The 18,149-nt window shown below is 36.7% G+C and overlaps 1 protein-coding gene across 1 annotated transcript in view; it reads right to left on the bottom strand.

Annotated features, from left to right (window-relative positions):
- Positions 1-16,331: 16,331 nt before the first annotated feature.
- LOC124798878 (gastrula zinc finger protein XlCGF48.2-like) overlaps positions 16,332-18,149 on the bottom strand; it is a 310,319-nt gene continuing 308,501 nt past the window's right edge. Inside the window, exon 10 of the mRNA XM_047262410.1 lies at positions 16,332-16,480. Coding sequence (XP_047118366.1) covers positions 16,427-16,480 — 54 coding nt within the window. The 3' untranslated portion in view covers positions 16,332-16,426. The remainder of the gene's footprint in view (positions 16,481-18,149) is intronic.

The following is an 18,149-nucleotide window of genomic DNA, read 5'->3' as shown; positions in this document are numbered from 1 at the left end:
GAACAGTTCAACAGAGCAATGAGAGAGTCTGCAGTTTGTGGATTCAACCAATTTAGCAGTGACTCACAGCCTGCACTTTGCAGTAAATAATTCAACATGGTAGGGTGTAACATTTCAAGCTGGATATTGGTCAGTTCAGTAAGTAGTCTGGTCAATTATAGAACACTACATCACATGTCACTGAGAACTGAAAGTTTCTCTTTAAAATTTCATGCACTATTTTCAGTGAATATGCTTGTAATCTAATATAAAATTTCAAAGTACTACCTGAATACCTACATTTATTCAAGATTATAATATTTGACTTACATTCTTACAGTTAGCAAAGTTTCTGAACAGGGGATAGCTACAGCTATGACTGAAATATGGAAACATCCCAAACTGACAGACCGTGAAGTAGTTTAAATAACAACAGCACTAAGTCTCATCTACTAATGACCACAACATTCAAACAGCCCTCTGAATTATTACAAGATGGAAGTGGAATATCAACTGACAAAATACATAACTAGGAAATTTGCTTTATACAAAAAGTAATTACCTTTTTAAGATTCATATCTCATCAGGAAGTGTAGGGGATGGAGAATCCTGAATAAATTTCATATTATGTCAAACTTGCTGGATTGAGTTGATAATGAAATAAAACATATCTGAATTGTGTAGTAACACAGAATTTCTAAACAAACTCTATATGTAACATTGTTGACACTGTTATTCCTTTTGGATAAAAAAGTATGCAATATTTAAAAAGCCTCTTCTAGACAAAAGCATAATTTAAAATGTAAATTTGTCTAGTGAATTGCAGAACAACTGCTGAGTTTATATTACTTGCACTTGTAAATGGAAAAACCTGTAAATTATACTTCTACATAAAGTAATGATAACATAAATATTTGATTAGTTCACAAAGTGCACCAACATCCGATGACTTTTTAGCACAGATATTGCCTTCTAGAAATAATTCACATAAGGATGTCACAATGTAATCATTTAGTTGACATTGGTGGTAACTTCACCACTTTGAAACAGTTTGAATCAGCATGACACACATTGTTTTAATGTACTGACAAGCAGGCATGTTTGTAAAGTACTCCAGTGTATCAAAGTTGTGCATTGTGTTGGTACACTGTGTAGAAGTTAATCTGTCATTGAATACCGGTAACAAATTTTATGATGAACATATTTATTTATAGTAAAGTAGAACCCATTAAATATACATGAAATGTCTTTGCAATTGTGAATATGGACAACAGTCAGGTGCACAATGGAATGATGACAGAAAATTTGTGCTGGATTGGGAGTAAGTCTTCCAGAAAAAAAATATAATTTGCAAGTTTATGTGGAATGATATATGATATATCATTGTCATTATTATTATTTATTTGTGTTATGTTTTTATCAAACCCCTACAATGTGTCAGCTATGTAATCCTTCAATGTAGTGAATGTATTTCTTAACAAGTAATATTTAACTGCCTTTTAAAATAAGTTTCTTTTAGAAAGTTTGTTTAGTCTCCTTTGGCAGTTTATTACACAGTTAAATTCCTTATTACAAAATGCTGTTTTGAGTTTTATGTTTATTGTTTTTCTTGGTGATTGTAAGTTCAGTCTAAATCGTGTTTCTTGGTCTTGGGCAGAGCTGTTTATGCAGTAACAATCAATGTCATTTTTGAAGTGTACAATTAATCGAGAAATGTACTCACGTGGTACAGTATTTTACACAGATCTCTACAATGCACTTGACTACTATTCTTGGTTATTATTTGAACAGGCCTTTTCTGCAGTTTGAAAATTGTTTTATTAATTTGTTCCTTTGTCCAGAAAAGAATGCCATACCTAAGACTGGAGTTTACCGATGAACAGTATGGAATAAAAGACACTGCCCATTATACACTGATGACTGGTGTCTAAGGATGTAACATGGTTTTGACATTCTGTTTGCAAGTAACTTTCTGTATTCACACCACTTCAAGTTAGAATCAATATTCACTCTAGATATTTTCCATTTGTTTCACAGCCTATAGAGGTACCATCCATATTTGATTTAATGCTGTCATTTTCATGTTCATACTAAAATTTGTGGCATTAATTTTCGTTATATTATTGGAAACAGGTACTAGTTGCCAGTCTCATTTGTAATACTTCTGGCTTATTTATTAGAATCTTATGGTCAACAACATTAAAAACCTCAGAAAGATCTAAAAACATGCATGTAGTGAACTCATATTTGTCAAGGACATCAGCATTTGTACCTGTGATACGTAATTTATAGTCATTTCATTCAGTTCAGAAGTGGTGAAAACCTCAGAAAGATCTAAAAACATGCATTTAGTGAACTCATATTTGTCAAGGACATCAGCATTTGCTACCTGTGACATGTAATTTATAGTCCTTTCATTCAGTTCAGAGGTGGTGATGTCTTGTTTTGTGTCTGGTTGTCCTCTCTCTTGTTTCACTACCTTCCATACAGCCTTAAATCTGTTATTGTAAGTGATTTCTGACATTATATGCATGTTCCCTGATTTTTAATAGCATTTCTTAATAATCTTGAGAAGTTTTCTATAGATGAATATTTAACAGGGAATATTAGACCAGCTTAAGTAAAAATGTCTGTTAGATTTCATTTTGACAGCGCTTGGTCACAATAGTCAAGATTAGTTATTTTGTGTGATAAATTTATTAAAAGTGCATAACTATGTTTCATTCTCATAGTGTCTTATTAGCACAGTCCATTTACTGTAATGTATTCACCTATTTTGACGGTCTCCTGACAACTGATCAGAGTAGTGAGTATTACATTCAAATGTTTTGTTTTTTATATTATACTTTCTGACTTGTCCCACACCCATGAGGATCATTTCATTTTTGGGTCTATGGAATGAAAACTGAATCTAATCTAATGTAATTCAATCTGTCCAACTACTGCAGAATCCCTATCTGTTTTTCCGATACAGACATTTCCCTTTTCCTTTCACAAGTCACTTTAATCTCTCTAGTGGTCCATGGTTTTTTATGCTGCTGTTTAGTGTGCTTTCTCAACAGCTGACACAGAAAGCTATTTTTAAATAATGATAGGAATTTATCATGGAATAGATTAAATTTGATGTTAGCATTGGTTCATTATACATTACATCCCTTGTCATCTCCTGTAAACTATACTTAAAAACATTTGTCCTGGAGCCATTAACTATTCTAACCATTTCCACTGTGGAGTATCCATAGTAAGGTGCTATGTTACTTATCCTAAGTAACTGCTCATCATGAGCAGAGAGAGAGTACTTGTTACTGGTTAAACAGCTGTTTTCTTGCTTTGAACTTCATCAAAGAAAATGTAATCAATTAGGGTACCACGTTCTGTATCCACCCATATCACAAAATTAGCTACTGAGACCAAATTGTAGAATGCAAATAAGGTTTCAAAGATCATTTTTCTTATCAGAATCCTTTACAAAATCTACATTGATGTCACCACAGACTATTAACTGCTTGCTGTTTTCTAACAAATAGCACAGTAAGGTACCCAGATTCCTCATAAATAGTTCAAAATTTCTCAGTGGCGATCTGTATACAGGTACAATTAAAAGTGAACTATTTTTCAGCATTAATTCACAAGCACACGCTTCTATATGCTGATCACTACAAAATCTACTTGCCTCAGTGTTTTTGAACTTGTGTTCTGTCTTAATGTATGTAACAACTCCTCCTTTCCCCACGTTATTTCTGCATGAGTAAGCTGCAATAGTGTAATCTTTTACATGTCACTTATTTGGCCTTGTGGTTATGTGGTGCTCAGACAGGCACAGGATGTCTATCTTATCAGATCCCCCTAAATTTTACAAAATGCAAAAACAAAGTATTTATATAGAAATGGCACACACATCATGCCATTGTGTAATAATATAGTGAAACACCCCCCAGATATGGTAAAGCTAAAATTAATTAAAAAATGAAATAGCGATAATGATATAATGAAAGACTGACTACAGGCATTGTCAAAGGCATTAGTTATGAATGCACAGTAAAGCATATAGAGAGCATATAGAGGAGAAAGTTGGTTCACCTACAATGAAAAACACCTTTGTTTTAATGATGTCCATCCCAAATACTGTATCATTTCAATGAGACTCCCCTGTTTCAAGATAACAGAAAATGTGCTGCCATTCTTGGAACTTTTTGATGTACCACATCAGTCCTATCTGGCAAAGATCCCACACTGCACAGTAGTATTCTAAAAGAGGACGAGCAAGCGTAGTGTTGGCAGTATCCTTAGTAGATCAGTTACTTTTCCTAAATGTCCTGCCAATAATACACAGTCTTTGGTTACCCTTCCCCACAACATTTTTTGTGTGTTCCTTCCAGTTTAAGCTGTCTTTAATTCCTAGGTACTTAGTTGAATTTAAAGGCCTTTAGATTTGCCTGATTTATCATGTAAGATGTTTAACAGACTTCTTTTGGCACTCATATGAATGAACTCACACTTTTCGTTATTTAGGGTCAACTGCCAATTTTTGCACCATACATATACCTTTTCTAAATCGTTTTGCAATTTGTTTTGATCTTCTGATGACTTAACTAGTCAATAAATGACAGCATCATCTTTTTTACATGTGGCTCCCCCTTTTATATTATATGTTTTTTAAGTTATAGGGCTGCTATAGATGGTGGTAGGAGTGTGCATAAGGAAAGTCTTGCAGTGGGGATGGTCACAGGGGTAGGAGCCATAGGGTAGGTAGGGAGATGGGTGCAGAGGGAGCATAGAGTCTGACAAGAATATTGTGGAGATTGGGAGGATGATAAAACACTATACTAGGTGTTCTGGACGAAATTTCAGACAGAATGGATCTCATTTCAGGATATGATTTTTGGAAGTCATGGCCCTGTCAAAGTAGCTGATTAATACATTCCATACCAGGATAATACTGAGTCACCAGTGATGTACTCTGAAGCTGTTGTTTGAAGGGATCAGCAGTACCAGGATTGGATGTGATGGCCTGGGAAATCTTCTTTCAAACTAGGCTGGTGGGGTAATTACGTGCAGTGAAGGCTGAGGTGAGAATGGTGGTGTATTGCTATAAAGAGTCTGCATCTGAACACATACATTTGCCTTGAATACCATGGCTGTATGGGAGAGAATGTTTGACATGGAAAGAATGGCAACTGTCAAAATGTAAGTAATGTTGTTTGTTGGTAGGTTTAATGTGGACAGAACTGTATAGCTGGCATATGGTGAGGATGAGATCAACATCAAGGAAAGTGGCATGGGATTCAGAAGAGGAACATGTGAAATTTAATTCAGAGAAGCCATTCAGAGATTCCAGTAATTTTAACAGGTCAGCCTCACCTTGAGTCCATATAGTAAAGATGTCATCAATGTATCTAAACCAAACCAGGGGCTGAAGACTTATGAATTCCACAAAAGCCTCCTCCAGGCGACCCATGGAAAGGTTGGCACAGGAAGAAGCTATCCTGGTCTCTGTGGCCATACCCCTGATCTGTTTGTATGTCTGCCCCTCAAAATTGAAGTAGTTGTTGGTAAGTATAAAGTTGATTAAGGTGAGTAGGAAGGATGTCATAGGTTTGGAATCAGGTGTGCTGACTGAAGAAATGTTCAGCAGCAGACAGACCATGTACATGTGAGATGTTGGTATAGAGGGAGGTGGCATCAGTGGTGACAAGCAAGGTGTGTGGTGGGAGTGGGACAGGCATGGATTTCAGATGATCTAGGAAATGGTTGGTATCTTTGATATAGGAGGGGAAGCTTTGTACTATGGACTGCAAGTGCTGATCAACTGCGGTAGATATACATTCGATGGGTGCTTTGAAGCCAGCAACTACAGGACGGCCAAGATGATTGGGATTGTGGATCTTAGGAAGAAGATAAAGGTGGGGGTGCATGGTGGGTGGGGTGAGAAGTTCTATAGTTTGAGGTGTCGGTCCTTGTGAGGGGCTTGAGGTATTAAGGGGGGACTGCAGGTCAGTTTGAATCACAGGAATGGGATCTTGATGGCAGATGCTGTTTGTAGAGGTGTCAAACAGCTGATGTAGACCTTCCCTAACATACTCCTTTTGGTCAAGTACTACAGTGGTAGATCCTTTGTCTGCTGGGAGGATAATTATGGAGTCATCAGCTTTTGGGGAATGTAGAGCCTGGAGTCCTGGAGAGGACAGGTTAGGATCATGTTGTAGGTTAGCTGAGGAAAGGTTGTGAAGCAATGCTGGATGTGAGGAAATCTTGGATGACTTGTAAGGGATGATTTTGAGGTAGTGGTGGTGGTGGATCAAGTTGGCATAGTGGTCTGAGCTGTTCGGGATGATGGTCTGAACTGTTCAAGCCAGAGTTCAATGTCAGGTTTTCTGTTGGAGAGGTTCTGGGATTGAGTTGCAAAGTGATATTTCCAATTGACATTACATGTGAGGGAAAGAAGTCCTTCACCAAAGCAACTTGATCAAATGCAGGTTTAGGGTGGGATGAAAGTGAGACCCTTAGATACTATAGATAATTAAGAAGGGGAGAGTGCTTTAGATGAGAGGCTAAGGACACTGTACTGTTGTTGTGACTGGTTCTTGTGATTATGGGTTATTCTTGGTCTGGGAGGCAGTGGTGAAGGCTGTGGGATGCTTGTCTAATTGGTTTGTAGGAGAGGTGTGGTGGTTGATGGTGTGGCTGTTTAGGGAGCTACAGAGGGACAGGAATGGAAACACCACTGTTCAGGTAGTTTTGGAGAAGGTGGGATATCTGTTTGAGGTGACAACTGGCAAGTTGTTGCAGTCTGAGGTTGGCTTGGCAGATGATACGATCCAAGGAAACATGAGGGGCAGATAACTGCAGGATTTTGTAGGAGGAGAGAAGTCTGGTGGAGTGGAAATTGGCTGATGAGGCATATATGTCACAGATTATCCAGGTAAGAGCAAGTGATTAGTATACTTGAAACTGTAAAAGAGCCTGGTGTAGGGTAGGATTGCATCCAGAAACAGGGACTTTCAGTGTTAGGACTTTTGGAGTAATTCCAAGGGACATGCAGGTTTCAAGAAACAGACTGTGGAACCTTAGTTTTGATAGTGCAAAAGTATATTTTCAAAAAGAATGGATGTGATATGAGATGGGATTTATCATGGCAAGAGAGGACAGTTTGGAGAGTGACAAAAAATTAATAATAATGAAAAAAATATGCAGAGGGTGGAAAGACAGAAAAATGGAAGAAAAGCAAGGAAAAAACTCGCAAAAATCAGAAAAATTCATACAAAAATGTGAGACCAGACAATGGTTAGTAAGAGGTAATAAGTGGGCAATCTATATGATATGAATAAATGACTGGAAAAGAGAAAAGGAAAGAAAAATTGATTAGAAAGTCAAGAAAGCAGAAAAAAAATTGAAAATAGATAAATAGAAAGTGAAAGTCATAGGAGAAAATGTAATGTACATAGCTTGGAAAATAAAGCAGAGAGGTTTGCTGGAAAACAAGCACACATAAAGTGAAAGAAGTGAAAGAATTACAGATAATCAAGATAACTGGAGGGTGAGAAAGAAAATAGCTGTCAAATTTGTGAATATATCTGCAAAAGCCAATCAGAAGGCCATGCAGTGTAATGAACCATAAATTGTTATGCACAAATTCGTAAATAACAATGGAATTGTTATATGCAAATAAAAATGGACCTGTCTGCATGCACAGAAATTAGTACCAGAAAGGATGTAGGGGCAAAGGGCATATTTTGGGACAGTCGTCCAGAACCACAGGTCAGGGGAGACTTACTGCATAGGATGAGAAGAAAAGATTGATTGTTGGAGACTGCATCAGATGAGATTTGAAAACGTGAGAACTTAAAGGTAGAAGACACAGTAATATGCAAGACAGAGATTACTGCTTAAACATCATTCATGAGTTAATAAGAGTGAAAAGCTAAGTGCATTGTACATAACAGAGGTGGGAGGGAGCAGTGAAAAATAGATGGGTAAGACAATGAAAGATGTAAAAACTAAAACAGAGTAAAGAAAAGATTAGTTACTGTGTGCCGAGACAGAAGAAATTAAGATAAATTAGGGCCAAGTGGGTGGCAGGTACCAAGGACACGTTGTGGTGCTAGTTCCCATCTGCAGAGTTCTGAGAAACTGGTGTCTGGAGGAAGAATCCAGATCTTTGTCTTGCATACTACCCTCTCTTCCAAATTTAAGATCACAGGTTTTCAAATTTAGCCCAATGCATTCCTTCTCACCCCTTGTGGTAAGTCTCCCCTGACCTGCAGTTCTGGGTGACTGTACCAAAATGTACCCCTTTCCCTAGACCTCTCTAGTCCTTTTCCTTCACCCCTCTTCTTTCCTCTTCAACCATTCTGCCTTAAGAAGCAGCCACTGGTTCTGAAAGCTTGCCTAATTAGAACCCTGTTTTATGTGTGTTTCTGCTGCCTCTTGGTGAGCTGATTTTTTATCTATTTAATTAAATTATTTTATCAAAAATTTATTGTTTTCATTGTTATTTATAGAACAGTATTATATGTTATGGATAACTGAGTCAGGCAGCTCTGTTGCAAACAGAGTAGCCTTGTATTCTGGAGAGTGGAGGCCCCAATCTTCACCCAGACATTCTTATTTAGGTTTTTGTGGTTTCCCTAAATCACTTCAGGCAATTTTTGAGATGGTTCTTCCTATAACACCATGGCTGACTACTTGTCCGCTCCTGGTCAAACTAGACTGTAAGTATGTAAGTGTCTATTACTTGAATATTTTATTTTTGTTCTTCTTAAATTGTAATACCAAGGCATGTTCAATATCCTTGTCGAAGAGATGTACAGATGTAGAAAACTACGACTACTACTACTGCTGCTGCTACTGCTGCTGCTGCTAGTGCTACTACTATTATTACTGCTAGCCACAATAACTTATATAACATCCTGAAAATGCATACTGTAGTAACCAAGTAACACACAAAACCAGTCCAAGGAACACAAATAAGGTTTCATTCATAAACCTCTGAGCAATAACAAAAATAAACTTCTCATGACTACACATGTAACAAGACAAACGAATCCTGTAGAAGGTGCAACATAAGGGATACATAGAAAAACTTATGTGAGCAGTACAAACTAAAAGTACATAGTGAGGGTGAGTTACCACTGCTCTGCATGTATATAGGCATGTCAGCACAGTGGACACCTTGCCATGTTCTTCTTACAGGTGGCCTCTACTGGCCAGCCTGTGCTGATACAGTTGGCAGTTGATATAAGTACACATGCACACCGACATTACACTTGACACACACACACACACACACACACACACACACACACACACACACACACACACACTAGTAGCAGGATACAGAACATGCGATTTAGGTCATTTTATAATTTATGTTATAATAAATTGCAGTCCAAAAATATTCATACAAAGAATTTCATTTCTTATCTCAAGGTCACCACAGAACGAACACATATTTTAACTAAATTGCTTTGTAAAATGAGGAGTTTTCCAGTGGCAAATTATGTAAGATGAATATTTTTAACAATTCATATCACAAACTGTAAGTTTTCATAATAAATAAATTAATATTTTATTTACATACAATATTGGTAATGCTAACACTAAAACTTTATCATTTTATACCATATACACCATACCATACTGAAGACTAGTTAACGGAAGGTTGTTTTATATTACGAACAAACCATTTCATCATTTAATGGAATTTTATTGAGTTACTTCCTTTGAAGCCTTATTATTACTCTTCATGAGATTTTACAGCAATACTACAGTAAGTACTTAGCTTTGCTGCCTTAGAGCTTTGACTGTTATTAGTATTTGACACCTAATTACTGTAAATGAATATATGCTAACATTTAGGCAGTTGCACTAAAACTAAACTTTTAACTGCCTACTACATCTACAGTAGATTTTTAATCAATAAAATATCCACAATTTAGTGGTACACAGAAGTTTTTGACAGTTTTAAAGGCAGCGCTGCCAACACCAATATTAATCATTTTGAAAGTACAACCAGAACCCATAATACAGTTTACATCTCTCCCCTCAAAATTTGCAAATGATACATTGTCTAGGAAAGTTGAACATAGTGAAACAGAAAAATTGATCTAGACTTCTGGTCAGTCTTTCAGTCATGACAATAGATAATGCTGCTAAAATATTCCAAAATATGGAAGCAGGACTTGCTCATCATTTTTAGGCAATTGCATTTACTGTTGTCAAAAAGTAAAACTTTCTAATCACTTTACATATAGTCCCATCTGGAGTAATAAATAACTAACAAAACTATAACATTCCCAAGACACAAAATGGCTGACCACTATGTACCTTCAAGTTGAGAGATTCCATAACTCTCAATAGATACTTTTACGAGCTTTTGCAAGTATTATTTCTGTCCTATAGGAGAAAAGAGTCAAAGTTCAAGGAAGTACAAATAAAAACTGAAAAGGCTATGGGTGACAGCAAAGGGAGAGAGGAGCTTAGGGTAGGGGTTAATGTAGATTAGCTCCTAGTTCATCCTCACTCCAGCTTTGATTTTTACCATCTCTTTTTCAGTCTTTAATTGAACTATTAATTTGACATTGCATTTCTCTTCCCCACTCATTTTTGTTTCTTACTCTGACATCATATGATCTCAGCTGAAACATAGCTTACTAATATTCTATCTTTGGCATTGTGCCTCCTAGAGGGAAGCACAAGCCTGGTATTTTGTCTCTTTGTAATTTAGTAGTTTCCCAGTGAACTTGGAGTGATGCATACCACTGCAGAGAAGTGATGTGAATTCTTGTGCCTTCTTATGGACAAAATAAACATTCCAAGGATTGTCAGCTTGCCTTAGAGATGTTCAGTCTTCCAGAGCATAGATATATGAACTATGGAACCTAGTTATGTAAATGTTAAATGAACTTTTTTTTCTTTCATTCCTGAATCTGGATATTAAGACAAGATGGTATTAATGTATGCATTAATGAAGAGAATATACAGGCTGTTAACACAACAAGATTCTCTCAAGTTATTTTGTAGAAATGTGATGTAGCAGTTCTGAGTTTTAAATAGACTATAGTCAGAGAAGATGTTGAAAAAAGATCCAAGGGCATGACAACTACACATAAAGCTGAAAGAGATAACTATCACTTTGAATGTTACATTTCAAACTTTCCTTAAGATGCAGTTGACTATGACAATTCTATTATGAATCTGTGTTGCATTCATAGCTCAAAAAAGATACTAACATGAGTGTGGATGAATTTAGGCAAAGGTTATTATGGGCTATGGTACTACTAGTGGAGTCTTTGATGTGCAAGTGCGTAAATCAAAGAGGAAAGACAAGGGTAAAGAAACTGCCTTTACATCTGTAAGGTGATACAAATATGAGAAAGTGAATAATGATTGAGAAAATGATTACCTGGAAGCAATCTGTGTTTAAGCCATTCTATTTGGAATTTGGATTTTAAGACTAAAATTATAGATTGCATGAGGTTATTTTGTTTGAAGAGTTCAACTGGAATAGGTCAAAGCAGTATGCTTATATTCTGAAGCATATGGTTGAAGATAGGCCAGTGACTGTAAATGTAAAAATAAACCCAGCCTAACAATCACGCATCACAGGCTCATAATATTTGTATTGAAAGAGATGTATTGTAACACCTGATGCATTATTAAGTCATTGGAATGTTATCCCTTGAACTGTCACAGCTATCATTGATACTTTGTTAAGGTAGAGGACATGAACACATTGTGAGCAGAGTGACATGGCCTCATGTGAGAATGTCCGAACCTTGTATGAGAATATCAAAACTTCAACAGAATATGAGAATGAGATGTCATTGTCTGTCCAGGAGACAAATATAGAAATAAGCATATTATAAGCCCTGCACCATGTTTTTGCCAAGTGACAAAGCAGGTGACACAATTTAATAACACATTCGGAGAGCAGAAAAGGAGAGCAACAGAGAAGGGAAACAGATCAGAGGGTGTATTGGCAGAGAGCAGTGCACAATGAGGGTGAGTGAACAGGAATTGGGAGGAGGTGATAGGACAAACATGGTGGAAACTGTTGGGCGTATGATGTGCAGACAGTAGGTTAACACAGGTTGAGGATAGGATGATTTTGGGAACAGAGAATGTGTTGTAAGGATAACCCCATCTGCACACTTCAGAAAAGCTGGTGGTGAAAGGGAGGATCCAGATGGCCCAGATTGTGAGGCAGCCACTGAATTCAACCATGTAATGTTCAGCTGCATTTTGTGCCACAGGGTGATCCTCTTTGCTCTTGGCCACATTTTGGTAGTGGCCATTCATGCTTGTGGATTGCTGATTGGTATTCATACCAATATAAAAATCTGTCCAATGATTGCAGCAGAGCTGATAAATGACATAGATACTTCCTCAGATGACCATACCTCTTAGGGGATATGATAAGCCTGTAACAGGACTGTAATAGGAAATGCTGAGCAAATATATTGGCAGGTCTCACACTTGAGGCTTCCATGAGTGTATGTTACCCGCCATAAGGGGTTATGATTGGAAGTGGCATAGGAATTGAGGTTGAGGAGGTTGGGTGGGTGATGGAATACTGCTTTAGTAGGGGTGGGAAGGATCTTGGGTAAGATGCTCCTCATTTCAGGACAAAGTTATAGGTAATCAAAGCCATGGTGAAGGATGTGGTTCAGTTTTTCCAGTATGGGTTTTTCGTAGGTGATGAAAGCGGTGCTCCTCTGTAGCCTGTTGTTGGGGGTGATGGGAAATCTGGGGGTGTGTGGAGAAATGGCAAGGGAAAGTTTTTTGTGGACTAGGTCTGTGGGATAGTGCCTGTCAGTAAAGGTCTTTGTGAGACCTTCAGCATACTGGGCAAGGGAGTTCTTGTAATTGCAAATATGCCATCCCTGGATGGCCATGCTGTTTGAGAGAGAATTTTTGGTGTTTAAGAGATAGCGGTAGTAACACCATATATTTTATAACCATAGAGTTAAAAATAAATGATAACCATGTAAAGTAATACGTACATATTGTCACCTTAGACTGATTGATTAATCTCTATGTTAGTCTTAAAATTGACAATTCACTTACGTCACAATCTTCAACTGTATAAGGCATGTTATGTGATAATAAAAATTCGATTTGATTTGATTTTTTAATGTAGGTGCTCTTAATGGTTGGTGGGTTTGATATGGGCAGATGTGTGGATGGAGCTATCAGAGAGGAAGTGATCAGCATCCAGGAAGCTGGTACACTGGGTCAAGGAGCACCATATAAAGCAGATGGAAGAGGAGATGTTGATTTTGTGAAGGAATGAGGATAGTGTGTCTTGGCTCTGAGTACAGATCATGAATATATCATTAGTGGACTTGATCAAGACCAAGGGTTGGGGTTTTGAGAGGCTAGGAAGGTTTCCTCTGGATGGCACATGAACAGATTGGCACAAGAGTGTGCCATGTGGGTGCCCATGGCTTTGCAAGGGATTTGTTCATATACCTTCCCTTCAAAGGAGAAGTAGTTGTGTGTTATGATCAAGTTAGTAAGATGTATGAGTAATGAGGTAATGGATTTGAGGTCTGAAGGATGTTAGGAGTAGTAGTATTCAATGACGGCAAGAGAATGAGCATGAGGGATACTGGTATATAGGGAAATGGCATCAAGAGTGATGAGTAGGGATCTAGGGGGCGAAGGAGTTGGGGTGGTGGAGAGTCTTTGAAGGAAATGGTTGGTATCTTTGACATGGGAGACTAGATTTCAGGCAGTTGGTTGGAGGCGTTGATCAATGAAGGCTGAAATTCTTTCAGTGGGAGCACAAGAAGGTGTTCGCTAATGAAGGCTGGAACTCTTTCAGTGGGAGCACAATAATGAGCTACAATGGAGAGTCCAGGATTGCTGGGTTTGTAGAAGATTTTGGGGAGCATGTAGAAGCTAGGTGTACGGGGTGTCAAAGGGGTTAGGAGGGAAATGAATTCAAGGAAAAGGTTCAAAGGGACTGAAGCTTTAAGCACAGATTAGAAGTTATGTTGGACATCTGTGATGTGATCATTCTGGCAGAGTGTATATGTTATAATGATACAGCCTTCCCCAAGATTATAATGAAGTGAGTGATACCACCTTTTTTATATGCATCCGGGTAGTTATCGGACGATACTGTGCTTCCTAAGGCCTTGTATGTGTATCTTTATAGGTATTGACCTATCCAGTTTGCTAAAACACCATATATTTTTGTGAAAACATACAGAATATTCTGGAAGGATGCATATTGTCGTAATTGTCAATAGATAGTTGTCATTAACAAAATTATGTACAAATGCTAAATCAAATTTCTAATTGAGAAATTGAAGTAATAAATCTATAGCAACAAATGTTAACAGGTTGTGGAAATGTTGGCATAAATAACTAATGCCTCTATTTACCATAATTGCACTTGATTAATGAGTTAACACAGAAAACCTCATTATCTCGAGAAACAGGTTAATAGTTATTACAAGTGATGTATTTTCATTTTTTTTCTATTTTTATGTCCTCCTTGGTAATTAATATTCTTTGTAATTACATTTCTAATTAACCCTCCAATTGTTTACATCACACAACTTTTCAATTTCCGGAATTTGAGGCCTTACTTGTCCATTTTATGTATTTAATCAGATAAAGCATGAGTTCTGTACTGCCGTTGAATGTTAGTAACCAAATTCAAACTGTAATTAATTACATAACTAAAATAAGAGACATTATTGTAATTAAAGTTCAGATTGATTTTCTTATGGAAAATTACAGATATTACTACAAAAAATTATGTCATTCAATATTGTATTTTATACCTTATTCAGCTGTAACATCAGTTTCTTTACATATTTTAAATTTTAATTATAACATCAAAATTGTACAAAATTAATAATGGGTTATTTTGAAATTCATTTTTTAAATTCTATATAAAGTGATGCAGTGATGCTGCAAGAAAGTCAGTCAGTCAGTGTTTTGTTTATGTGTGGAGTGTGTAGTTCAGTTGTCAATAAATTTTGTGAAGCTTGAAATTTATTTTTCAATCAACAATGAATCCCACGCAAACGAAATTTAAGTCAAGTGTTAATGACCCAAGGAGAACGTTACAAGGTGGAGGAGTCAGACAATAGGCAGAGGCCTTCCACCAGGTAGTCACTGCAATTCATAATGACAGTGGTGGAACCTTTGTCTGCAGGTAGGACGATGGGTCAGGAGCTTTGTACTTTCAACATTGCAGCAGTCAGCAATCGTGATAATCTAATATATAAGAAACTATCAGTCTCGATTGCGGTAATGAAACCAACCTTTACCTAAGTTTCAGCCCAAATAATTCAGCCTTCTTCAGGAGATATACCGGAATCTATAATTTGTATAAGAGGGCATGGTCTAGAAATAAAACTGAAACGGCCTGAATAGGCTGGTATGAATGGTGGTATGAATTGGGAGAGGCAGGGTTTAGTGAATGGATTAGGTTGGCTTTTGTTAGAGGGATTGGTGGCAATGAAGTGTTTGCATTATATGCATTATGGGGATAGGGAGAAAGAGAGTAGGTCTTTGACAAATCCAGCATGGTTAAATTTGGGTACAGTTTTGTAGTTGAGGCCTTGACATAGGACTGGAATTTCTGTGGGACTGAGGTTTTTTGTGAAAAGATTAACAGCAGTGGCTTGGGATTGTTTAAGCTCTGGGTTTAGTGGAGTGTTAGAAGGGAGTTTTAGGGGATGTGTCAAGTTGAAAAGGTTCGCTACTGCAGGGTCTGCATGCTAGAAGGTGTTCATGAGGAGGAATACTGTGGGTAGTATGGAGGTTGGATAATCGTGCCCCAGTCTGGCTGTGCAATGTCAGCAAGCTGGATAACTTATTCAGGTGATGCCTGAGATGCTCCTCTGGGTGCTGGAGGCAAGGAATTCAGTTCAAAAATGTATAGTTTATGCATGGTAAGCAGTCATCTGATACATATGCCATAAATTTTCCTAACCTTTCAGAGTACAATATTATGTATGAAATGGTGGTTTTAAAAATAACTACCAGAAGATAATTATTAATAAGGCTACATTACATGTCTGTAGGTTACATTTATGAATTGAACATATATCTAAGGAGTTGCAAGCTCCTAAAGTTACTTATGAAGAAAAACTGAGAACTGCATTTTGTAACAAGTATGGTAAATTTTATGTTTAGAGTTTTAATTCCATTGATGTCTCTGGGCATACATACAATGGTAGGAATTGTTACGTTTTTAATATATATTCAAAACCTAAACCTGGTACAGGTGAGATGCTATCAATCCAAACATTTATTTACCAAGATCAATGCTAACTGTAAGTGTGTAAGACTACATAGAGAGTATCTTGAACACAAAAACTACTGTGCACTGTTTCGTCTGATGCATTATTATACATAAAGTGACTATTGAAATTTTTTGGGAGAGAGACTAGTCTTTCTGCTGACCAGCATTTTTCTCCAACTAAGTAGCAGTCACAGCTGCAGATGAGTATCTTGCAGCACATTCACAGGAACACTAGAAAGAAGAAATAATGTCACTGGAATGCCACTGGATGAAGTGTATTAATGTTAAAGAAGATTATATTAAAAATAAAAGGTGTTTGAAAACATAAATTCTCATTTTCACTATCAGGCTGAGTTGTTTTATTTGGCACTTGATCTTAGCCATACAGCCATCCATCATAAAGCTGAGTACCAGATATAATAAAGGAAGAAGGTTAACTTAAGTGGCTGATAATTATGCACAATGAATAACTGTAATAATAATAATAATAATAATAATAATAATAATAATAATAATAATAATAAACTTAATCCAATTTACTTATTGTGCTCATTTTTTCTTTCATAACATTTAGGTGCATTCGCATAAGGGACTGGGAAAGTTCTACTCTATGGGAAAATTACGCTGTACCACACAACATAGTGCTACCAGAAATCTCAATGGGAAATATTAACACTTCTCTTAATTTACTTGAGGGATTACTTATAAGTTCTCACACACAAAATCCACTCGCACCTGTACTTGAGAAGTGTCAGTTGATTAAAGATCTTACCCATGCACTGCACGAGGTTGTAGGTGCCATGAAAGTCACACAACCACGGTAAATAGGGTTTGATTATGTGTACATGTATGTCAATAAGCTAAATATTAACATAATGAGGTACATTACTTTCTCTGAGAAAATCTCTGTGTTTTCAGATTCTTGCACTTGATGGCTTATTACAACTACATTAAAGGTAACATCAAGAAGGCCTACAGTTTTCTAAAGAATGCACATGATATTGCCTCAGCACAGGGAAATATTCTTGAAGAGAGATGGATTCAACACACTAAGATGGTATTTAGCAAGCCATTTACCATAAGATAAATGGTTTCATTTTTAATAACAACATGTTGTGCATATTTCACTGGTTAATTACCAGTATATCAAAATCCCAAGTATAAGAACACTATCATTGAAATGGCAAAATGAGACACAAAAGTGAACTAATGATCGCAGAACTACAATCTCTTTTCTCAAAAAGATACAGAAAGTGTACAAAAATGGACATACTGGTTCCATCAAGTCAGTTATTTACCATCCAATTTCTATCTTATTTCAACTAAAATTTCTTGGGGCTGAAAGAATTCTCTCTCATGCTGTTAAAATATTTCAGTTCAGTCATCAGTTGCATTGCTATCAGTTTGACAGCATATTAATGACCTGGAACACACCATGCATACAACAGTGAGCTGACTCAGGATAGTTTTTTTTGAGTTTGGTGACATCCAATGCCATTTTATAGATTTTTTTGTCAATAGTTTTTCAACTGCTTGAACTACTTTTTCAACTGCTTGAACTTGCTTTTTAAATTGCTAAATTTAGTGTGCTTGGTATGTAATAACAACATATGGCACTAAAAATACATCATTTCCATACTTTCTTCTCCATTTATAATTTTTCTTTTTGTGTACACATAAACATTTAGAACATTCATTCTTTTAGAAATGCAAAATGTTTCTCTAACGTTTCAAACATTTAAAGCCAAATGCTGTTCATGACCGTACAGGTCATAAGAAAACTGGCTACTTTTATTATGAAACCAAGACACTATCTTGGCATTTTCTCCTTATTGTTCTTTATAGTATTTCACAATGTCATCTTATACAGAAAGATTATCTTTTAACTTGTCCTTATCAC

This window comes from Schistocerca piceifrons, chromosome 5 (assembly GCF_021461385.2).
Source record: "Schistocerca piceifrons isolate TAMUIC-IGC-003096 chromosome 5, iqSchPice1.1, whole genome shotgun sequence".
NCBI classification, from domain to species: domain Eukaryota; kingdom Metazoa; phylum Arthropoda; class Insecta; order Orthoptera; family Acrididae; genus Schistocerca; species Schistocerca piceifrons.
Note: the sequence above shows the minus strand (reverse complement) of the source record. Positions and strands in the feature narration are given on the sequence as shown.